Here is an 18,693-nt window from a genome sequence, read left to right on the forward strand (position 1 = left end):
AAATAATGTAGATGTATCATGAAATTATTGGAGTAGAAGCTGTTCTTTGCATTCCAAAATGTGTGGTAGTCTAAACCTTTTGTGCAGTACCCAAACATCCTCTCTGATTTCCGCTTATTTTCAGTAGGTTTAAAGCTGAAAGGTGAAAATGATACTCCCGCGGTAAGTAGGGTTTATAAAAGGACCTTTGTTTGAATTGAGGAAAAAAATAATTCATATGTTGGAGGGGGAGCGAGTGGGCTAATGTCTACACTTTGCTGAGAATATAAATAAAGCCATTTATTTCCACACAATACATTTCAGGAAAAATTCCACTTTAAAACCAGACTGCAAAGGACCAGTTTATCAGTCATCCATGAGAACACGAGTATCTTTAGTGCTATCCATTAGCTACTTTGCTGACGTCACCAATCTTGTATTAATTTGAGTGAGTTGTGACTCACAACAAGATGGACTTCTTATTGATCTCTTAATGCATGTATCTGTGAGGTGTAGTGAAGACGGAATAACTCGAGTCTGTGACGGGGAATAGAGAGCTTGTTTTTCCAAACTCTTATTTTGCCTACAGCAACTTTATTTTGAAATGAACGTAGCCGGTTTTCAGCAGCGTTCTCTTCTCCCCGGGAATCAATTTTCTGCCTCTTTATGTGAGCGCCCGCCTCGTTTCTGTTCTTAAATTCCCCTCCCCATCCATCGCTCCTAATGCTGACCACATCTCAGTTCCGAGCAGCACTTTGCTTGTGGGTGCCGTGGGGTAGTAAGGAGGGGGAGACGTGGACTGGATTACGGCTTGATTTAAAATGGCTGCTCGCTGTGCTTAGTTTAACACTCATCTTGGGATGTGGTCATGTGCAATCTTGGGAGTTTGTGGCCTAATTAGCGGTTTCGGGGTACCCAAGGCTAAAAAACTGCACTGTTGCTCTCTCATCTTCCCTCAGTTTTCATTTCTTCCACTTTTTTTTTTTCTCTTCCCCCATCTCTGCATCTACTGACTGACGCACTTGTAACTACACATGGACACATTTTCTGCTCTGTTGAGCTTTAACTGAAAGGGCACTTGGAGAGAGCCTATCCCGTGCCAAGGCAAATCCCACATTTTGCAAATTTAAATAAAGTGGTCTGGATTCATACCAAACCTTAATGAGTTGCTTAAGCCATGCTCCACAACCCCACCAAGTTTCAGGAAATCTGGTGTGTTAGTTTTTACGAAGGCTTTCTTACAGACACTAAGACAGGAAAACGCTGAAAACCCACCTCTGCCTTAGCTCTCGACCTGGCAGAGGCAAAATCCGGGCAAAGAATGACTGGATCCGTGTGAATAAGCCGAGAAAATAAGGGTTTGGCTCTGCGGAGGCTTCTCTGTGCAGTGTGGAGCAGATGAAAACATGTGTGTTTAGTTCAGGTCAAACTTTACCGGAACAAATCGAAAAGATAATTTGGCTAAAGGTGATGTTTACCTGTGCCAAGAAGGTCTTAGAGATGGCCCACCGCTGTCTGTTTTGCTCTGTTACCTAAATATCTCGCAATAATGGCTGAGTTCGCTCAGAGTTTGCTGGATGTATCTCTTTAGGGAGTTCATGAACCAAAGAGGAAGGCGCTTATTAAAAGTGGAGACTTTGTGACCTTCCCCAGACAATCACCCAAACTTTGGCTATAACCAGCCATTCTACTGCATTCATTACCCAGACACTGAAGTAGTAACAGCAGCCTCGGAAAATGTTTAGGAAGTGTGAAGCGATTTAAGGCTTCTTCTTTTTTTTTTCTTTTTTTTTGGCCTTGCTTCTTTCTAAACTAGTACAAATAATTCTTGCCATTACTTAGAGTAACTGTCCTTTATTTTTCTCTTTCTTTTTGACCAGTGAATCTCCCATGTGTTTTTGCACATTTATTATTTCTGTTAATACTAGTGGATTAACAGAAGAGGGCATAAGCCTGTAGGAGGTTGTTATACAAGGGTAAACAATGGATCTCAGTCCCAGGCAGCTTGTATACAAGTGATTTGCAGGGCTGATCTCCACTGTGCGATTAAAGTCAAAATTCCTCCCTGTCATTCATGCTTTTCTCTTTTTCTTCCACAATCTATATTGAAACTTTGACTAGTGTTAGAAACGAGTTTTTTGTTTTTTCCCGTACATTTTGCAACGGCTCACACTGACTCTAACTGTTAGACATTTTCTGGTTTTCACACCATAAAAATGGCACTGCATGACCAAAGGCTTAAAATAGGAGCTCTTACAAAATAATACAAGCTGGTGAAATATAATTCCAGATAACATGTCATCTGGAGTGGGGCACTGTGTGGGTGGAGATCTTTCACCTCCACCTGCAGACTGTGGCTAATGGTCTGCTTAGTCCTGACCTCATACTGTGGGGTCATCCCCGATGCACAGACAGGCAGGTAAGTGAGAGGTTTCTGCTTGTCTCACAACCTCTCTCCCCCTGAGAGGCGACAGCCTCCTTATGCTTGTTCTGGTTTATCGCTGCACAGTGACCCACAGTCATCTCAGCCTCATACCATTTCATCCCTCAGTCCCTGGAATTAGGGCCCTGTGGCAGGCATCTACCAGCGCTCCCTCTGCAGTAAGAGTATGCAGGAATGATTATTTAGTGTTTGCTCTGAGGACCGTCACTAACATAAATGCATATAGCACAGATGGCGTGCCACATTAGCGTATCTATATACTTCAGCCTCAGTGCTTCATCTTCATCGCCATTTACTACTACTACTCCTGAAATGCTAATTATCCCTTAGTGTAATTTTGACTGTGATTTGAATACAATCACACTCTCTTATATTAAAACGTCCATCACACGCAGCTGCAGGGCATTTATGAGTGCTGAGGTTAGCGTCTGCGTTTCCCAGAGTTGGCTGATATGGAACAGTTGCCCTTGGACAAAGCAGAGTAATGTAGCATCACTAATCAGTGTTTCACTTTGCAGCTCTACAGAGGAGATCTGCGTTCTGCTCAACAGAGTGCTCACCACCCTCTCCTGTTTACAATTAGCAGGAGGCTTCCTTACAGTGATGCAGTGTTGGATTGCTTTCAGTGTGCACTGATACACAGAGGGCAAAACCCAGAGAGAAAACACTTGGTCTTTGTGTGGGGGAAAAAAACAACTTAAATGTGCAGGAAAAACAACCATAAAGTGAAGAGGAAAAGGCTTTTAATCATTCGGTTTATTTATTTGAGTTATGCGCAGCCCTACTCTCTCAAACCTACTCATTATCCAGGCAATCATAAGGCTTGTAATCCTTAGCTAAATGACGTAAATTAGCTGGAAGCGTGTTATAAGAAATCTACATAAAGTATGGTACTTCCAAATTCACAATTCGCAGTAAATTTATAATAAAAAAGCTAAACTCATTTAAATTGCATAGCTAGATGTGTAAATACCCTGGAGCTAGAAATGCTGTCAACCTTTCCAGCACAGTTCTTTACAATACGGCATTTAATCCTTTTTTTTTTTTTTTTTTTTTTTTTTTTTTTTTTTTGGCCCAGATTGTGTTGCTGGTCAGTTTTTAACAACTACATTAAATTATACACATGAACCGTTGTAAAGCTTTTCATAATGTTGACAATATATTTTTTTGTCCCCATTTATCTCCTGTTTTGACGAGGTGAATGCACAAGAATAATGAGCATGTCTCTTCTTGGATATATGGTTTTCTTTTTTTAAATGCCTTATTTTATATAGGCACACAGGAGGTTTAATTTTATGTGTATTTCACAATAAAGCATCTATCTGGACTTGATGTTACATGTTACACTCATAAGTTTTTGGTACAATGCCTTTTACACTTTTTACAACAAATATTTAAACAACAAAGCAAAAATTGAAACTGAATTAAGTTTCTGTCACATCTCCTTGCATTTAACAATATATTGTCTTTATTACAACACAATATAAATAAATTCAAATTGCAACATACAATCAATAAATTACATAAAATGGACACTAACGCGTAAAATTGTAACAGCTTTCCACTAGCATGTTGTTATGAAGCACAAAGGTGAGCTAATTCTTGTGCACTGAGCTGCTTTGGAAATAAACAGGCAGACATTTCACCGATCTCCTCGCTAGTTGTGTAACGCTCACTTTATTCAAGAGTAGGGAAATGTAACCCAGAGTGAGTTTAATCGGCCTCGAGTGTGTAAATATGGACTGATTATTTTGGGGATTTTTCATGCTGGGGTTAAAGGTTAAGTTAAGTGTGCGGTGTAAATGCTAAGTTTGCAATGATTCATTGTCTTGCATCATCTTTTAGTCACACCACACGCTGTAGCACAGCGCATCTGAAATGTGTTTGAAGGTACTGTTCTCAGTATCTCTATGCAGCATGCCAACAAATTTGAGTAATGTTTTTGTAATTTATTTAATTAAAAAAAAAAAAAATCTAGTATAGTTGATTACATGCTGACCATCCACAGAGTCTTTCAGAGTGACCAAAGCATTTGTTGGCTTGCTGACTCTTGGCCAAATTAAAGGGGAAACTGTTAGAGCTTTTGAATTGTAAGGGAAGCTCTTCCTCGCGGGACAGAATGTATTTCTGTCCCTCTCATTCTTTACACAAGGTCCTGGAGATTATTTTTACAGACTAGGGGATGTTGTACTTATGCAGTGGCCAACACCCAAGAACAGGAAGCCACAGTTTCTATGAAAGCCCACGAGATGGAAGCAGATAGCGCCAAGGGAAAACAATATTTTGGCTGGAGCTCATTCTGGTGGCCAATTAGACCCCAATGCCTGTATGATTTAGCACTTCCTCTACCTGCTTTTATGTGTTTGGGGCTGCTGTGTGGAACACAATGACCTCTGATTAAAGATTGAGCTCAGGCTCTGAGACGGCTGTGGCGCCATTCTTATCAGATGCCTTCTTCTCAGAACTCAGCAAGACCACCTGAAATCAATGCGTGTATAGTCTCACACTGACGCAGTGAGACAATGAGCATATTTAGATTTTGATTTGAATATTGTCAGTTTTGTAGAAAGCAATTCATCACGATGGGAATGTCTCTCGGGCTTGTACCTTCGTTAACAGTCCTATTTTTTTTTTTTTTTTTTTTTAAACCACATTACTACAGAGAGAATATTATTTTTTTTTATACCTTTTTATTTTATTTTCAATGTCACGCACCAGGTGAGATTGGTGTAATTGTAATTTTGTTGTGCTGCCATAATGACAGAGGTCTTGAATCTTGAATCTACTTTTAGGCTTCATGTAGGCGTCTAATGGACAATCTCGTTTCAATGCTTCATGTTTATGTGGGGTTTTAAAAGTTATTGCTTTCTATTATTAGTTCTGAAAGGCAGATGATATGCTAAAACTCTGATCTAAATTACCTGAAAATGTATAATATAGTTAATAATTTGAAGCCTAATATCGCTGAACGATTGCGTAGATAAACATTAGCAGCTCTTTGTCTTTCAAAGCACTTAGTGAGGCACATTGTTTTATGGGCAGAGACGAATGCATTGTTTGTCTTTTCCTCCACCCTCTACTGCAGACGCGAGCTGGAGGCGAAGCCGAGATCTTGAATGTTTGGGTGGAGTGAGGGGTATGAGGTCACGCTGCTAATTGCATAATGAGACATGTCTGGGTTAAGATAATGCTTCAAAGAAACTGTTATGTAACCTAAAAGCAGAACGGACTTAAATTTAGATGAAAACGTGCAGTTTTTCTTCGCGGCCGAGTTTACAGATGTCTTAATTTTGTTACTTCTGGAAAAACCGTGTCATTTTCTCAGCCATTAAGCCAATCAAATAAAATCACCCGCTACTGCTCCTCCTCCTAACCTGTCTGCTCCGCAAACAGGCGAAGTCTCCAGATTTTAGTCACACAACACATGTTTTACTGCAAACACAAAGTGGCTCGCTTCAAGGTAAATGAGATTCCAGTGTCTAGTAGTGGTTGGGCCCTCAGTGTTACCTGTCAATTAGTGTCAGTTCCTTTAACATGTCACAGGATGCTAATGGCTCTTTACAAGAAAGTGGAATAAAAAGTACTCATCTGGCTAGGTTGTGTATAGACTTTTCTTGGTTTTTAATTCTCTTTTTGTAATGATTGGATCAATGTGAAATCATGTACGACACGAGTATTTTGTTCTTTATTGCAGACAAGGGGTGGTGGAAATTTTTTTGCCAGCTTAGTGACTTTCTTGAAAGGTCTATTGACTTACAAGACTCTCTCTCTTTTTTCCTGCCTACTCTTGTGAAGCTGTGGCTTTCTAGACTGTGACTAAAGGGACAGTAGCAGTAAATTCAGTAGACCAATTAAGGGCCAGTCAGTAACATTAATGTGCATTACTTCCAGTCACTGATCTTCAGTGTATGAGGAACCTTCTTATTTGGCTTGATTCTAAATGATTTAATTTGGCAAGTTACTTTTGTAAGAGTGAGTTTATTCCTGTGTCAGCGCTGTCCTCAGAATCGCCGCTCTCCAACAGTTACTTTCCAATGGAAAAGGCAGATTGGCTGGACTTATGAACAGGCTTTAAAAGAGCCCATTCCTATCATAGTTCCATATTATGGGTTCATCACTTTCTAGCTTGTGATTATTACTTCCCTGGGGATAAGGCATTTGACCTGCACTTCTCTCTCTGGAACATTTGGCTTCAGTCCCGCTAATTGGTCGCAGGGAAGCCCCCCGCAGGAGAAAAGGTTTTTCTTGACACAGGTTAACTTCATTGTGGTTTATTTTTTCTTCTTTTCTTGTGATGACCATACTGCTTGATCCTTTTCGGATGAGCCAGCAAGCTTGTTCACATTTTCGAAAAGCTGACTGTTCTGAAGAAGGCAAAGCTTTTAAGAAGTCAAGCTAAACCCAAAGCACTCTGTGTCTAATTCAGTGGCAGAAAACTTGTTTGTGCTTGAGGACTGTACAAGAAATTAATTTGGCCTACAACCTCCATGGCAGATGGATAGCAGCAGAGGAAAGCCTTCGGTAGAGTCTGTTAGAGGCATAGTGGTGACTTTGGCTGTAGTTGTCGAGGATGATATATGAATGCTGATCTTCCAGACTTGGCAAGCAGCGACCATGTCGTACCAACCCAAGAAGCAGTCAGAGAAAAGCGTGTGATTGAAACTGAAAGGACAATCTCTTAATGAAACCTATGTCTTATCATGTCAGTCATCGCTAAATTCTAAAGCAACTGGCCTCCTGTTATTTTAAAAATGGGTCAGTATATGACCTGCAGCATGGATAAAAGGCAGTACAACTTCAAAATGAATCTTAAGCACTTGTATATGATGGCTAAGTTGGGCATGGATTAATGACCCGCTGGATCTAATGTTTCATTGGATGTTGTTTTTTCTTGCTAAAATTACAAATGATGGCAAAACAATTACTGGCTACAGGATCATATGTAGCCCAAGTCCATTTGCTGTTCAGCTACAATAACCAGGAAATAGTTCTTTTTGTAATGCGATGCACAAATGTCTGCATCACATTACAAATCACATTACCACCACCCAATGAAAGGTTTATGCTACAGCTGTACTAGTAATGAGCAAAACTATTGTTTATGGTTAGTATGTGAGCTTATCCATGAATTTTCCAATTTACTGTTTTCCAAAAAGCAGCAAAGACGTAAAGCACATTATTATATTTCTGATCGAGATGCCGAATCAGTTACTTGTATTCATGAACAGAACAGTTTTAACTGTCCAATGTTATGCTTGATTCATCTCTTAATTCTCAGAAAAGTCCAGTCTGATGGCTTCAATTTTGTTATTAAAAATATGAATTGAGTTGAGTGAATTTTGTAATTTTTCACAAATTTAAAAAATATGTTTTCATGACCCAGCGGGCTGATATTTTTTGTTTAACACTGTATTTTTCAATTTCAAGTGCTAACTTTAGTAAAAAACAAAGTCTAAGCATGTCTCGATGCATGCTCAATCATCAAAGTAAGGAAATTCCAAAAAGTTGATGTTGTTCATTTTGTAGCGTTTTCAGTGGGAAATGCATTTTGTCACACATCAAAGTTAACTCTTCAGTCTCAGCTGACTTGGTTACAAATTTTCTAGCTTCGTTGTTAAGGTAGGGTTGGTAGGCAGCTCAAAATGCCACGTTCAGAATGCGTCTCGTATGACGTTTCATCTCCCTTCACTCATGTTCCAATTAGTGAAGCAGTGCAGTCCGTAACAGATTACAGGATGACCCCACCCTAAGCACTGACTAAGTGTGTCTGCTCTTGGAACGGTCTTCAATGTACATATTTTACATTCAAGGGTCAGTACTGCAGGCAGAAATGGGTGTGTCATGGGTTCCCAAGTTTAACCCATTGTGGTCAGTTTGTATGTGGAGGAAGTGGAAAAGCGGGCTCTGTTATCACATCCTGGAACACCACTGAGCCATTGGTTCAGGTATGTGGATGACACCACAGAGCAGACACGATTCCCACAGACACAGCAGTCAGGGAACAGAGTAACATCATATCAAAAAATGCCCTGAATAAATGTGGTTATCCCAGTTGGACATTTGTCAAAGCTGGAAAGGCATCTAAAGAATGCTCCAGGCAATCCAGCAGAGAAGGACAACCGCTGCCTAAGCGAAAACCTTTAGTGTGATCCCTTACGTGTGGGAGTATCGGAACAACTGAGACGCATTTTCTCAAAACGCCACATCTCTGTGGCTTTCAAACCCCAAAACATGCTACACCAAAAATTGGTGCACTCCAAGGATCGGGTCTCCCAACACAAACAGAGTAGTACAGTGTACGCGGTTAACACTAGAATTACTGAGCCTTTTTTCCCTGGTGCAAGTCCCTACTACTAGATTTACTGGCCTGCGCAAATTTGCGTAAATTCCCCCCGACCTTAACACCTCTTGGCACCCCGCTGAGATTTTCACAGGTCGTCAGCTCCATTGTTCTCCTGCTTTTGTTGTGCAAACACACCCTCCCCCAACCCCTAACCATGAGAGATTCAAGGTTTTCCTTCCCTGCAAGGCTACTTTCCTTCCTTACCTGCCTGCATGCCTGTCCATAAACATATATACACAGAGTTGTACATATATTTATATATTTATATAGCCACACCTTATATAATATGCATAAAGTCTAGTTAAACACACAGACACATCTATATCATATATACACACACACATATATATATATGTGTGTGTGTGTGTGTGTGTGTGTGTGTATGTATATATATATATACACACACATAGATAGATAGATGTGTGTGTGTGTGTATACATACACCAATATTTTTGAATACACGTGTCCATATTTATGTTTCCAGATTGTTTGTATAGTGCACTTTCTATACTGTGCTCTGTCCACTTTTTTGCAATGACAATGCAGATTTTCCACTTGTGGGACAAATAAATGCAGATTTGCTGTGTGTGTGTGTGTGTGTGTGTGTGTGTGTGTGTGTGTGTGTGTGTGTGTGTGTGTGTGTGTGTGTGTGTGTGTGTGTGTGTGTGTGTGTTTGTGCAACATTGGCATTTGTTTACTTAGATCCAAGGCAGGCCAAACCTCTGTCTTACAACCTACATACAAAAGACAGACATTCACAATATATGGGTACACAAGTCTGTTTTATTTCAAAGTGTTTCAAACTTTGAAACGAACCTTGGTGAGGGAACAGCTGTTCCCTACCAAGCATTCTTGCAGCTGGCAACAACGGTCGTGCATTCAGTATAGTTGTGACTTCCGCAAAAAATGTGGTCAAAATCTCATGAGTAAGTTGAAGCATTTCTACCAGGCATTTCTGAAAGCTGTAACACAGAGGTTTGGCCTGCCTTGGATCTGAGCAACTCTGAGTGAGCAAATGCAAATGTGCCAGGCCTCAAGGACAATGGGTGGTTTGCACAACAAAAGTTGTAGGAGAAACAAGCTGACGACCTGTGAAAATCTCAGCAGGGGTGCTTAACACCTCGGGACTTGCACCAGAAAATAAAAAAGCCAGTAATTCTAGGGGGTGTTGGGTTTAGGGAAGTTACGCAAATTTGCGCAGGATAGTAAATCTAGTGTTAAGTGCCAGGAGGATTGCCGTGAATTATACATCGGGGAAACCAAACAACCTCTGGCTAAGAGGATGGCACAGCACAGAAGAGCTATCTTATCAGTCCAGGACTCCGCAGTCTAATTACACCTAATGTCCAGTGGCCACTCTTTCAGTATTGAGGATGTAGACATCCTGGATAGGTTCGAGCAGGGAGTCAAGGAAGCCATTTACCGAGGAGGGGGCCTAAGGGTACATCTTTTGCCATTTTACAATGCTGTGATTGCAACTATTTCCTAACATTCTGTGAATGGTACTCTGGGCCATTGATCAGTGGTCATGACAATTTGCATATTAATGATCATAAAATTGAACTCAGCTCATTGTTAGTCAGTGGTGCTAGTTTTTGGTCGTTATGTTAAAGTACTGTTTATAAGGTTGGGGAAACCTGCAGTCACCTGAAACTGAGTAAGTCATTTGAATGAGTGATGAAGTATTTCTCTCATAGAGGAAAAAAATGTTTAGTGTCTGTTAGTTGAATATTTTCAAATGCTTTCTAGGGGGTAGGATTTAACTTTGTCTTATGTGCTAAAATGCATTTCTACAGTTAATTAGATCAATTTAAGCCTGTAAGTTGTTACTTTTACAGTGTTATTGTTAAAATGTAAATCTATTTAACATGGAAACCAAGTATAGAGTTGAATGAATTCTTTATGTAGGCACATACAGCAATTGAATTTGGTTTATTTCATAATAAAGCTTCTATTACAAGTAAATGTTACATTTCACATTACTTTTATACATTTTAAAACACTGCATATATTAAACTTACAGAAATCTAATAGCTGTAAATGTATCATGAGAAGGAACCAAACCTGGTATGATTTAATCTGTAATAAAAAATGTAATTGCTTGCTAGCTTAATTTACTTTTATTTGCTTTTTGATTACTTTTTTCTTGCCTTTAGTTTCTAAGCAATACTGCCTTCCTTTTGACAAGCTTGAAAAAAAATCCTATCCTCTGTAGCGTCTGCAGAATCTTAACATTTGATCATTTAAAATTCAGATTAAAATAACACAACCCTCTGATGTTCAATTACCAGTTGCAAATGTTGTTGCACTAATTTGTTATAAAACGACTCAACTTTTGTTTTTGGTTTTTACATAGAGATCTTCAGAGTCTGCTTGTACCAACATGTACAGCTATCACCTGCATTAAATATGGTGCATATAAATACAAAATAAAAATCTGGTGATCATTTGTGAAAATGTAAACTAAAGTTTAAAGATGCATACTTTGTTGGTCATTCTTTTTTTCCCCTTCTTCCTGGAGACCAAATGTTGCCATATTATATTAGCTTTCTGAGGCTTTCTAATTCTCCTAGTTGAGCCAGTGCCACTACAGTACTGTGAACAGAGACATTTTTGGTGTACTTGCTTTCCTCCACCTCTTTGTTCATCACAGAATTGACAAGGTCAAGCAAATGCACATTTAATTTGGTGAAGTGTAACTGAAGACTCACTCATGCTTCACCCTCTACGTACCCCCACAGTGACCCCCAGACGCCTTTTTTCATTCTTGCAAACTGCACTGATATACCAAGTACTAGATCTCACTAAGAAGTGGATATTGGTTGAGAACGCTGAGAAAAAGGTTTTAAAAGTGGGTAGGCCGACTGCAATTATTTTCTTGTTTTGCAATTCCTGGGTTGACTGTTCTTATTCACGTATTTCTTCACTTTTCTTTGAAGCATCCCGACGCCCACTGAGGGCATTATGGTTTGTACCTTCATGGTTCACTGATAATTGAGTCGTCTTATGCAGATTAGCCAGTAAAGGATTCTGACAAGAAACTCCTTTTGAGAGTACAGGAGATAGAAATCTAATTGTTGCAATTAATGATTCACTTTCATAAACACCTTTCCAGTTACCTGAAAGTTTCCATTATATGTCTGGGTAAGACATCTGTGGACGTGTTGAAACTTCTAAGAGTACCAATTTTTATTCATTACATTTCTCTTGTTGAACACCAGCAAAAAGGACTCTGTCTCCGGTTGAAATGTTGTTTAGTCACTTATTTCACTCTGGTGTAACATTGGTAGTTTTGGCAGCATGACCCCATTTAGACTGGAACAGTCAGTCACCAAAATTGGCTGCCCCAGTTTTGCCAGAATGAGTTTCCTCACTTTGATTGTAGTTGCATGCTGTCTGATATAGTTTCAAATGTATTCAGACTCATTTGCAATCAGAGCTTTATGATAGATATTCCCCTCTGTTCTCTTTCTTTCAAAGAAGCCTTTTGTGTTTTACAATGATACCAAAATCCCACATTGCATAGAAAATAAAGGTGTTCGGCCGAGCCCCAGTGTAGCGAATCCAAGAAATGACAATGAACTGCAGACCGTTCCTGGCAGCTTATAGTTGGTGCAGTGGGAGTTTGTATCTTAATTGCTAAACACTCACAATCAGCATCATTCAGTAAACTGAATTGTTTTTTTGTTTTTTTTATCCCCCGCCCTTCCCTCAGTAGTTTCAGCTTTTGCTCTGAACTCGCTCTCTCTTTCCTTCATCACATCACATCCCAGCCATTAGGTCACAGAGCTGCCAGGAAGCATGTAAGGAGATCTGCCTGACACAGAGAAAGTGGAACAAAGGGATAAAGTCTGTCGGTTTGTTTTATGCAAAGGAGCTCCGGCTTAGCAGTTTACTGAAGATAGGACTGTAAAATGCACGTAGTGTGACAGACTAGTGCTTTTTACTTGCCATGCCTAAAAGTTCATTTTTAATATACAAGCCCTTAAACGCTCTACATCCTCAGCGAGGGCCCCATCCAAGCTTCAAAAACTATGTATAATTAGATTAACCTCACTGTGAATCAGTATCTTCATTTGAAGGTTAAAAAAAATACGTATATATACATGAGCTGTGCTGATGACACCATTCTGTAAATGGCAATATTGAGGAAGTCCACTGGCTGATCCATAACCTTAGGTCTTTGGTAATGATATACTTTGTTTTAGCTTCAGTTAGTTTAAGTTACCAAAATAATCTAGTTTAACGTGTATACCATGTACACAATTTCACTGTGTTGGGTCTAATCTCACACAGTTGTGAGTACAATATTACATTAAACAATGTTAATGTTACCACACACATTATTTTGTGAGGGCACAAGAAAAAAAAATAACCCTTGGCAGCCGTTGTCTGATTAGCGACTCAGTCTGTTCCTTTGGCTTGTCTGAACATCATACGAGCCGTGAGCTCATCGCTTGTCTAACCTGGACATTTGATACTCCTGAGTGCTGCAGCATGTGCGGCTCCACCCTCTGGAGTGTTATCAGCATATTGAAACTGACAGCAGGAGCGTTGTTCGAAATGTTATCCGATGCGCCTGCATTCACTGAACAGATTAGGCAGCACACACATAGGATGATCTTCTCTTGCGCTTCTCCATCTATACAACCGCTGTGACCCTCCTTACTGCTGACACTGTGCCTTCTATCTTCTGGCCATGTTTTGTTGTCAGTGGTACTCATGCATATGGACTGATCAGCGTAGATTTTTGCAAGTGCTAGTGTGCCAATTCTGGGAGGTCTGCCAGCCGGCATACAGCATGCGTGCTTTCACTGCAGGGGACAAAACGGAAATGACAAGGCAATCGCCATTCTGTCAGCATTGCCATGGTAGCACAGGCACGGCTGTTTATCCCAAGGTTAATGGGATGACGCCTGGAACTGAAAGTGCCAGATTGAGAGAAACATGTGCCTGTTTTACTTAAAAACAAGTAGATAGCAGAGAGCAGAGTCACATCACACAGAGCTAAGCCCAGAACAGCTCGGATTAACAAAAATGAGCGAAGAATGTTATAGGCCTCACCCATCTTACTTCTAGCGAAGATTGTAAGTAGCCCGATGAAGGCATGATTACATAAAATCCATATTTAGAGGTGATGTTTTAGCAGTAAACCTGCATTTTCACCCATCAGAAAAAAATGTCGGCATATAGACATTTTAGCATTAAACCTGCAGGAATAAAAATAGTTTTACCTTGGTGAGGCTTTTTCAGCATGTTTTGCGCTGATTGCTGTACGGCTATTTATTCTTTCTTGTCAGAGGTTTTGTTTACTGCTGTGTGCATGGAATTTTCTGAACCTAGATTACAACTATAATAACCTATAATCATCAGTTAATTGTTAAGCAGTTATTGTATACAATAACTGCAGTGTGTTGCAAATCCTTCAAGGACACCAAACTGCATAAATGAGCCACTTGTCACTTATCATCATCAGTTTTCTTGCAAAGAATTAGAAATAGCTGACCAAATTGAACAGTTTTTTGTGATGATTTAGCTTCTACTGTGTGCAGTTGAGTTTTGATACCACTGAGTATTTATTAATTTAGTATCTGTGCATCATCTGAGCAGCTTCTAGCTTATTCTGTAGAACTGAAGAACTTGATATTTCTAACTTGCAACTGGTCTTGAAAAGTCACACAACCATGCTTCTAATCATGCCTGCAGTACCAGCTGAACTGCCATTTAGTTTCATTCTTTCACCCTTCTTGAATCCCCCGGCGAATTGTAAATGTGAGCGGTGATTCATAGCTGTTGAACCATGCTGTGATTTTTCCGTTTAAACTGGAGATATTCCTGAGATAGGAGCTGTTACATAAGCGTAAGTCATTTATTTTTGTTTGTCAAATATATGCTCATAAAATCCAGTATACTCATTGAACTACCTGACGGCACAAAAGATTTTCAGTAGAATAAATGTGACATGTAGCATATTGCAGGAGCTCTTCTCACAGAGCCACATACTCGGTGTAGTTGAAAGTACCTATAGTGTGTAATGTTTCAGATAAATCATTTCACCGCATTTTGGAACCAGTACCTTTTTTTAATTTCTTCACCTCAGCCTTATAGAGAGGCAAGGCTGCAATGAGAAAGGCTTAACCGCTAGGATTATAGTCATTCTGATGGATGGTGATGAGACAGATTAATCGACTGCTGTGTAACCCGCACTTATCTGATTTTAGCACTGCTCCTCCCTTTCTCTTCTTGAAAGGCTGAATTATTTCTCTTGCAGTAAATGGGATGTAATGTTTGTTTCACTGGAAAATTAGCAAAAGATTACACAGTTTTACACTTCGAATGAAAGAAACCTATGAAACAACACAGTCAATCCAATGTGCTAGTTTAATAACATTAACACCTAAACTTTGACTGAATATCATATTGCTTACCAACAAAAATTCACAGTTGTTTTTATATTCTGTGGCATTTTGAAATATGTTATCAAGGTCTGTGAAGCCTTGTGGATCTCAGTAACATCTGAAATTTGTTGTCGCTTGCCACGATTCACTCAAGGGGGAGAACGGGAAAGCAAGAGAATGGGGGTTGAAACCGCCCACTGCAGAACAGTTTTTAGGGTGATGTATTTTTTAATTTAATTTTTTTTCCATCTGTAGCTTTGCTAGCCCCTACAGCTCGCTTTGTCGGTTAGGGAAATGGTAAGCATTCAGAGCAGCTGAAGACATTTCAGACCGCTCTGCCAAAGAAAACATACATTTTCTGCAAACACAAATGGGATTGAAGCAAGTTGTAGCCTACTGTACGACTACCTCAAATGTGTACAATTTCATCAGCAACGTTGGTAACCAAACATTTTCAATCTGAGAACCATATGTAATTACACCTCTGTATACTACCACAGTTGATTTTAAATCAAACAGCCAAGATGTGATTGAACTGTAGATTTTTAGCTTTAATTTAAGAGGTTTACACAAAATATTGCTGTAACTATTTAGAAATCACACGGTACAATTTTTATACAGTTCTCCATTTCCAGTGTCTTAAAAGTAAATGGACAAAATTACACATTTTAAATGTAGGCATTGTTTTTAATACTCGGATGAAAATTCTAAGCTTTCAGTGACTGACATCTAGAACCTCCTTGAGATGCTCTGTTGGGTCGACATCACGTGACTGACTCGGCTGCTGAAGAATATCATGACGTTTTTTATGCGCCGAGAAGCTCTTGGGTTGTTTTTGCAGTGTGCTTTGGGTCTTATCCATTTGCACTGAGAAGCTCTGTCCAATCAGTTTATGTAGCTTTTGGATGAATCTGAGCAGAGAGCATTGCCCTGTACACTTCAGAATTCATCCTGCTACTTCTGTTAACAGCCTGGTTTTGTTGGCAGTCATGCATGCCAGTGCCATAACATTGCCTCCAACATGATTGACAGATTGATGTGTTATGCTTTCAATCATGAGCTGTTCCTTTCCTTCTCCGTTCTTTTCTCTTCCCATCATTCTGACAGAAGCTACAAGTTGTCTAAGTCTAATCTGTCCTTCCTGTTCTTGAGTGTAACCAGTGGTTTGCACCTTCTTGGAAGTGATTGTTACAATTTTGAACGAGATTACCTACTTGAAAGGTTGTCTTGATTTAGATTGAGTTAGATGGATTTTCTTTAACCAATGAAAGAATTTTGTGATTCTAAGCATTAGGTTTTTTTTTTTTTTCTTACTTTTTTTTTTAAATGAAGCAATATGAGAATTCAACTGCTTTGTGATCCCAAGGATGTTTTTGCTCTGGTTTGCTTCATAAAATCACTTTGAATTGCTAGATGTTTTGCCTTTGCCTTAGTAGCAAGCAGCTTTTTACATTATAGGACGCAGTTGTTTCATTGTTGATGGGAAATTTAATAGATTACAGAGCTTTAATTTAAAAATTAGGTTTTAAAAAAATGCTCTTGATAGAGTTTGATAGAGTAACTACCTTAAGATACAAGTTAAACATGATAAGGGAAAATGTACATTTTTACACAAAGGCTCAACAAACCTTTGTGCACATAACATTGTATTGCATCATGGTCGACATTTGCTCCAATTTTATGCAAATCCTTTCGGGATTTATGATTGGCAAGCAGCTTTCACTTGCTTCATAGTATTACTGGTTTTTCATAATGGAGTCCTCTTTCATTTTATCAAATATTAGGCTTTATATTGGTACAAATACATTGGTAACTCTACAATCATGACTGATAAATATAATCTCGCTCTGTAGATGTAGTCATTAGTTAGAAATGTAGCTCCAATCCATTTAAACATTTCACTATGATTCAGACCTTATTATACTATACTCTTGTAGGTTGTCTTGTGAATTTGGTGGACAAATCAAAGATATTTCCTTGATTTTAGTGCACTTTTCAGAACCTGGCCCTTTTATTGGCGCGATTAATAAAGCAATTTCTCTTCCTGGGTCTGCACACACTTCAAGTGCATATTTGTCCTCTGGTCGATATGTTAAAACTGATTGTTTTCAAATAATCTTAAATGTCACACTATCATTTTAAGAGACTTGAGCACAGCCTCATTGGCTGCAAGGTATTTAAATGCAGCAAGGCCTAAAGCCACCCTTGATTCGGCGCGTTCTCATGGAGAGGAGTTCTTATATCTTTTTCATGAGCCTGTAGCAAAGTTGCCCTATGTCTGTGGGGAATGGGATCATGAATATTGTGTTAACCCAGAAAAGTTAAAATCCATGCATGCTTCCTTGTTCCCCTGATCCCCTCAGCTTTTGTTGTTGCATTGGCCAATTGTACCCGAGAAGAGATCAAGGGGACCCCTGTCGGTTGTGGATTATTCCTTTGTAGCGCCGCCACTGTAGGGGATAGAGGATTAGAAAAGTGCAGACAGTGGATGATGATGTTACAGGAAGTTCGTTTTCAGCACACACAGCAGATTAATGGTTAATCTGGAGTATTTTCTGTTGAATATGTTTAAATATTTGTTGTAGGTTTTTTCTATTTTTTATATATTTTGCTTTGTTTTAAGGATAGAAGGAGAGATGGATGCCCATCAATTCTGTGCCCACTGTAGGCTCAATTTCAATTAGTGCAGCACGATGGGATTATGCTTCCTATGGATATTTATATCATATACATAGACAATTAAGACTGGAATTGCCTTTACCCAGATGATGAATTTTCATAATGTTTACATGTTTTCCCTGCAGTGGGAGGGTGGGGTGCGACCAGATTTAGAAGGCACTGCAGCTCAGTGAATATAGCACAGAATCCTTATTGCTGCTATTCCAGTAATATTGTCAGGGTTTCTATGTATGTGTCAGAGCCAGTATGCTTAGACAGATGTGATTTCTAGGGGCTAGTCTGCATTGTGCATAATCATCATACATCTTGTGTCTTTTATTTCTGCAGGAAGCCATGGACCTCGAGGCTGGGCAGCCTTATACCCAGAATGTGCCGGAAACAACCAATCACCTGTGGACATTGCAGATGAACAAGCTCAGATTTCTCAGGAGTACCTGAAGCTGGAGCTTGACAAGTTCAACACAGAGTCCTCCAACCAGACCACGATGAAGAACACTGGAAAGACAGGTTTGCAGTAGAGAATTTGTTTATCCCTCATTCAAAAAGCAATGCAGCAGTAATACCAATCATCTTTCATTTCTAAGAGTGCTATTTTGAGACATGGCATGTGATGGTTATACAGTCAGGGAAAAAATTATTTGAACCCCAGCTGATTTTTGTAAGTTTGCCCACTAACAAAAAATGATCAGTCTATAATTTCAGTGGTGGGTTTATTTAAACAATAACCATAAAATCCAGAAAAATGCATTTCAAAAAAGATATAAATTAATTTGCATTTGCATGAATGAAATAAGTATTTGCAAAACATGCTGTAGTACTTGGTGGAAAAACAATTGTTGGTAATCACAGAG

The 18,693-nt window shown here is 39.3% G+C and overlaps 1 protein-coding gene across 1 annotated transcript in view; it reads left to right on the top strand.

The window, feature by feature from the left end:
- ca16b (carbonic anhydrase XVI b) overlaps positions 1–18,693 on the top strand; it is a 109,756-nt gene that overhangs the window by 36,352 nt on the left and 54,711 nt on the right. The window contains exon 3 of the mRNA XM_031757559.2: positions 18,170–18,349. Coding sequence (XP_031613419.1) covers positions 18,170–18,349 — 180 coding nt within the window. The remainder of the gene's footprint in view (positions 1–18,169; positions 18,350–18,693) is intronic.

Source organism: Oreochromis aureus, linkage group 5, assembly GCF_013358895.1.
Source record: "Oreochromis aureus strain Israel breed Guangdong linkage group 5, ZZ_aureus, whole genome shotgun sequence".
NCBI lineage: Eukaryota > Metazoa > Chordata > Actinopteri > Cichliformes > Cichlidae > Oreochromis > Oreochromis aureus.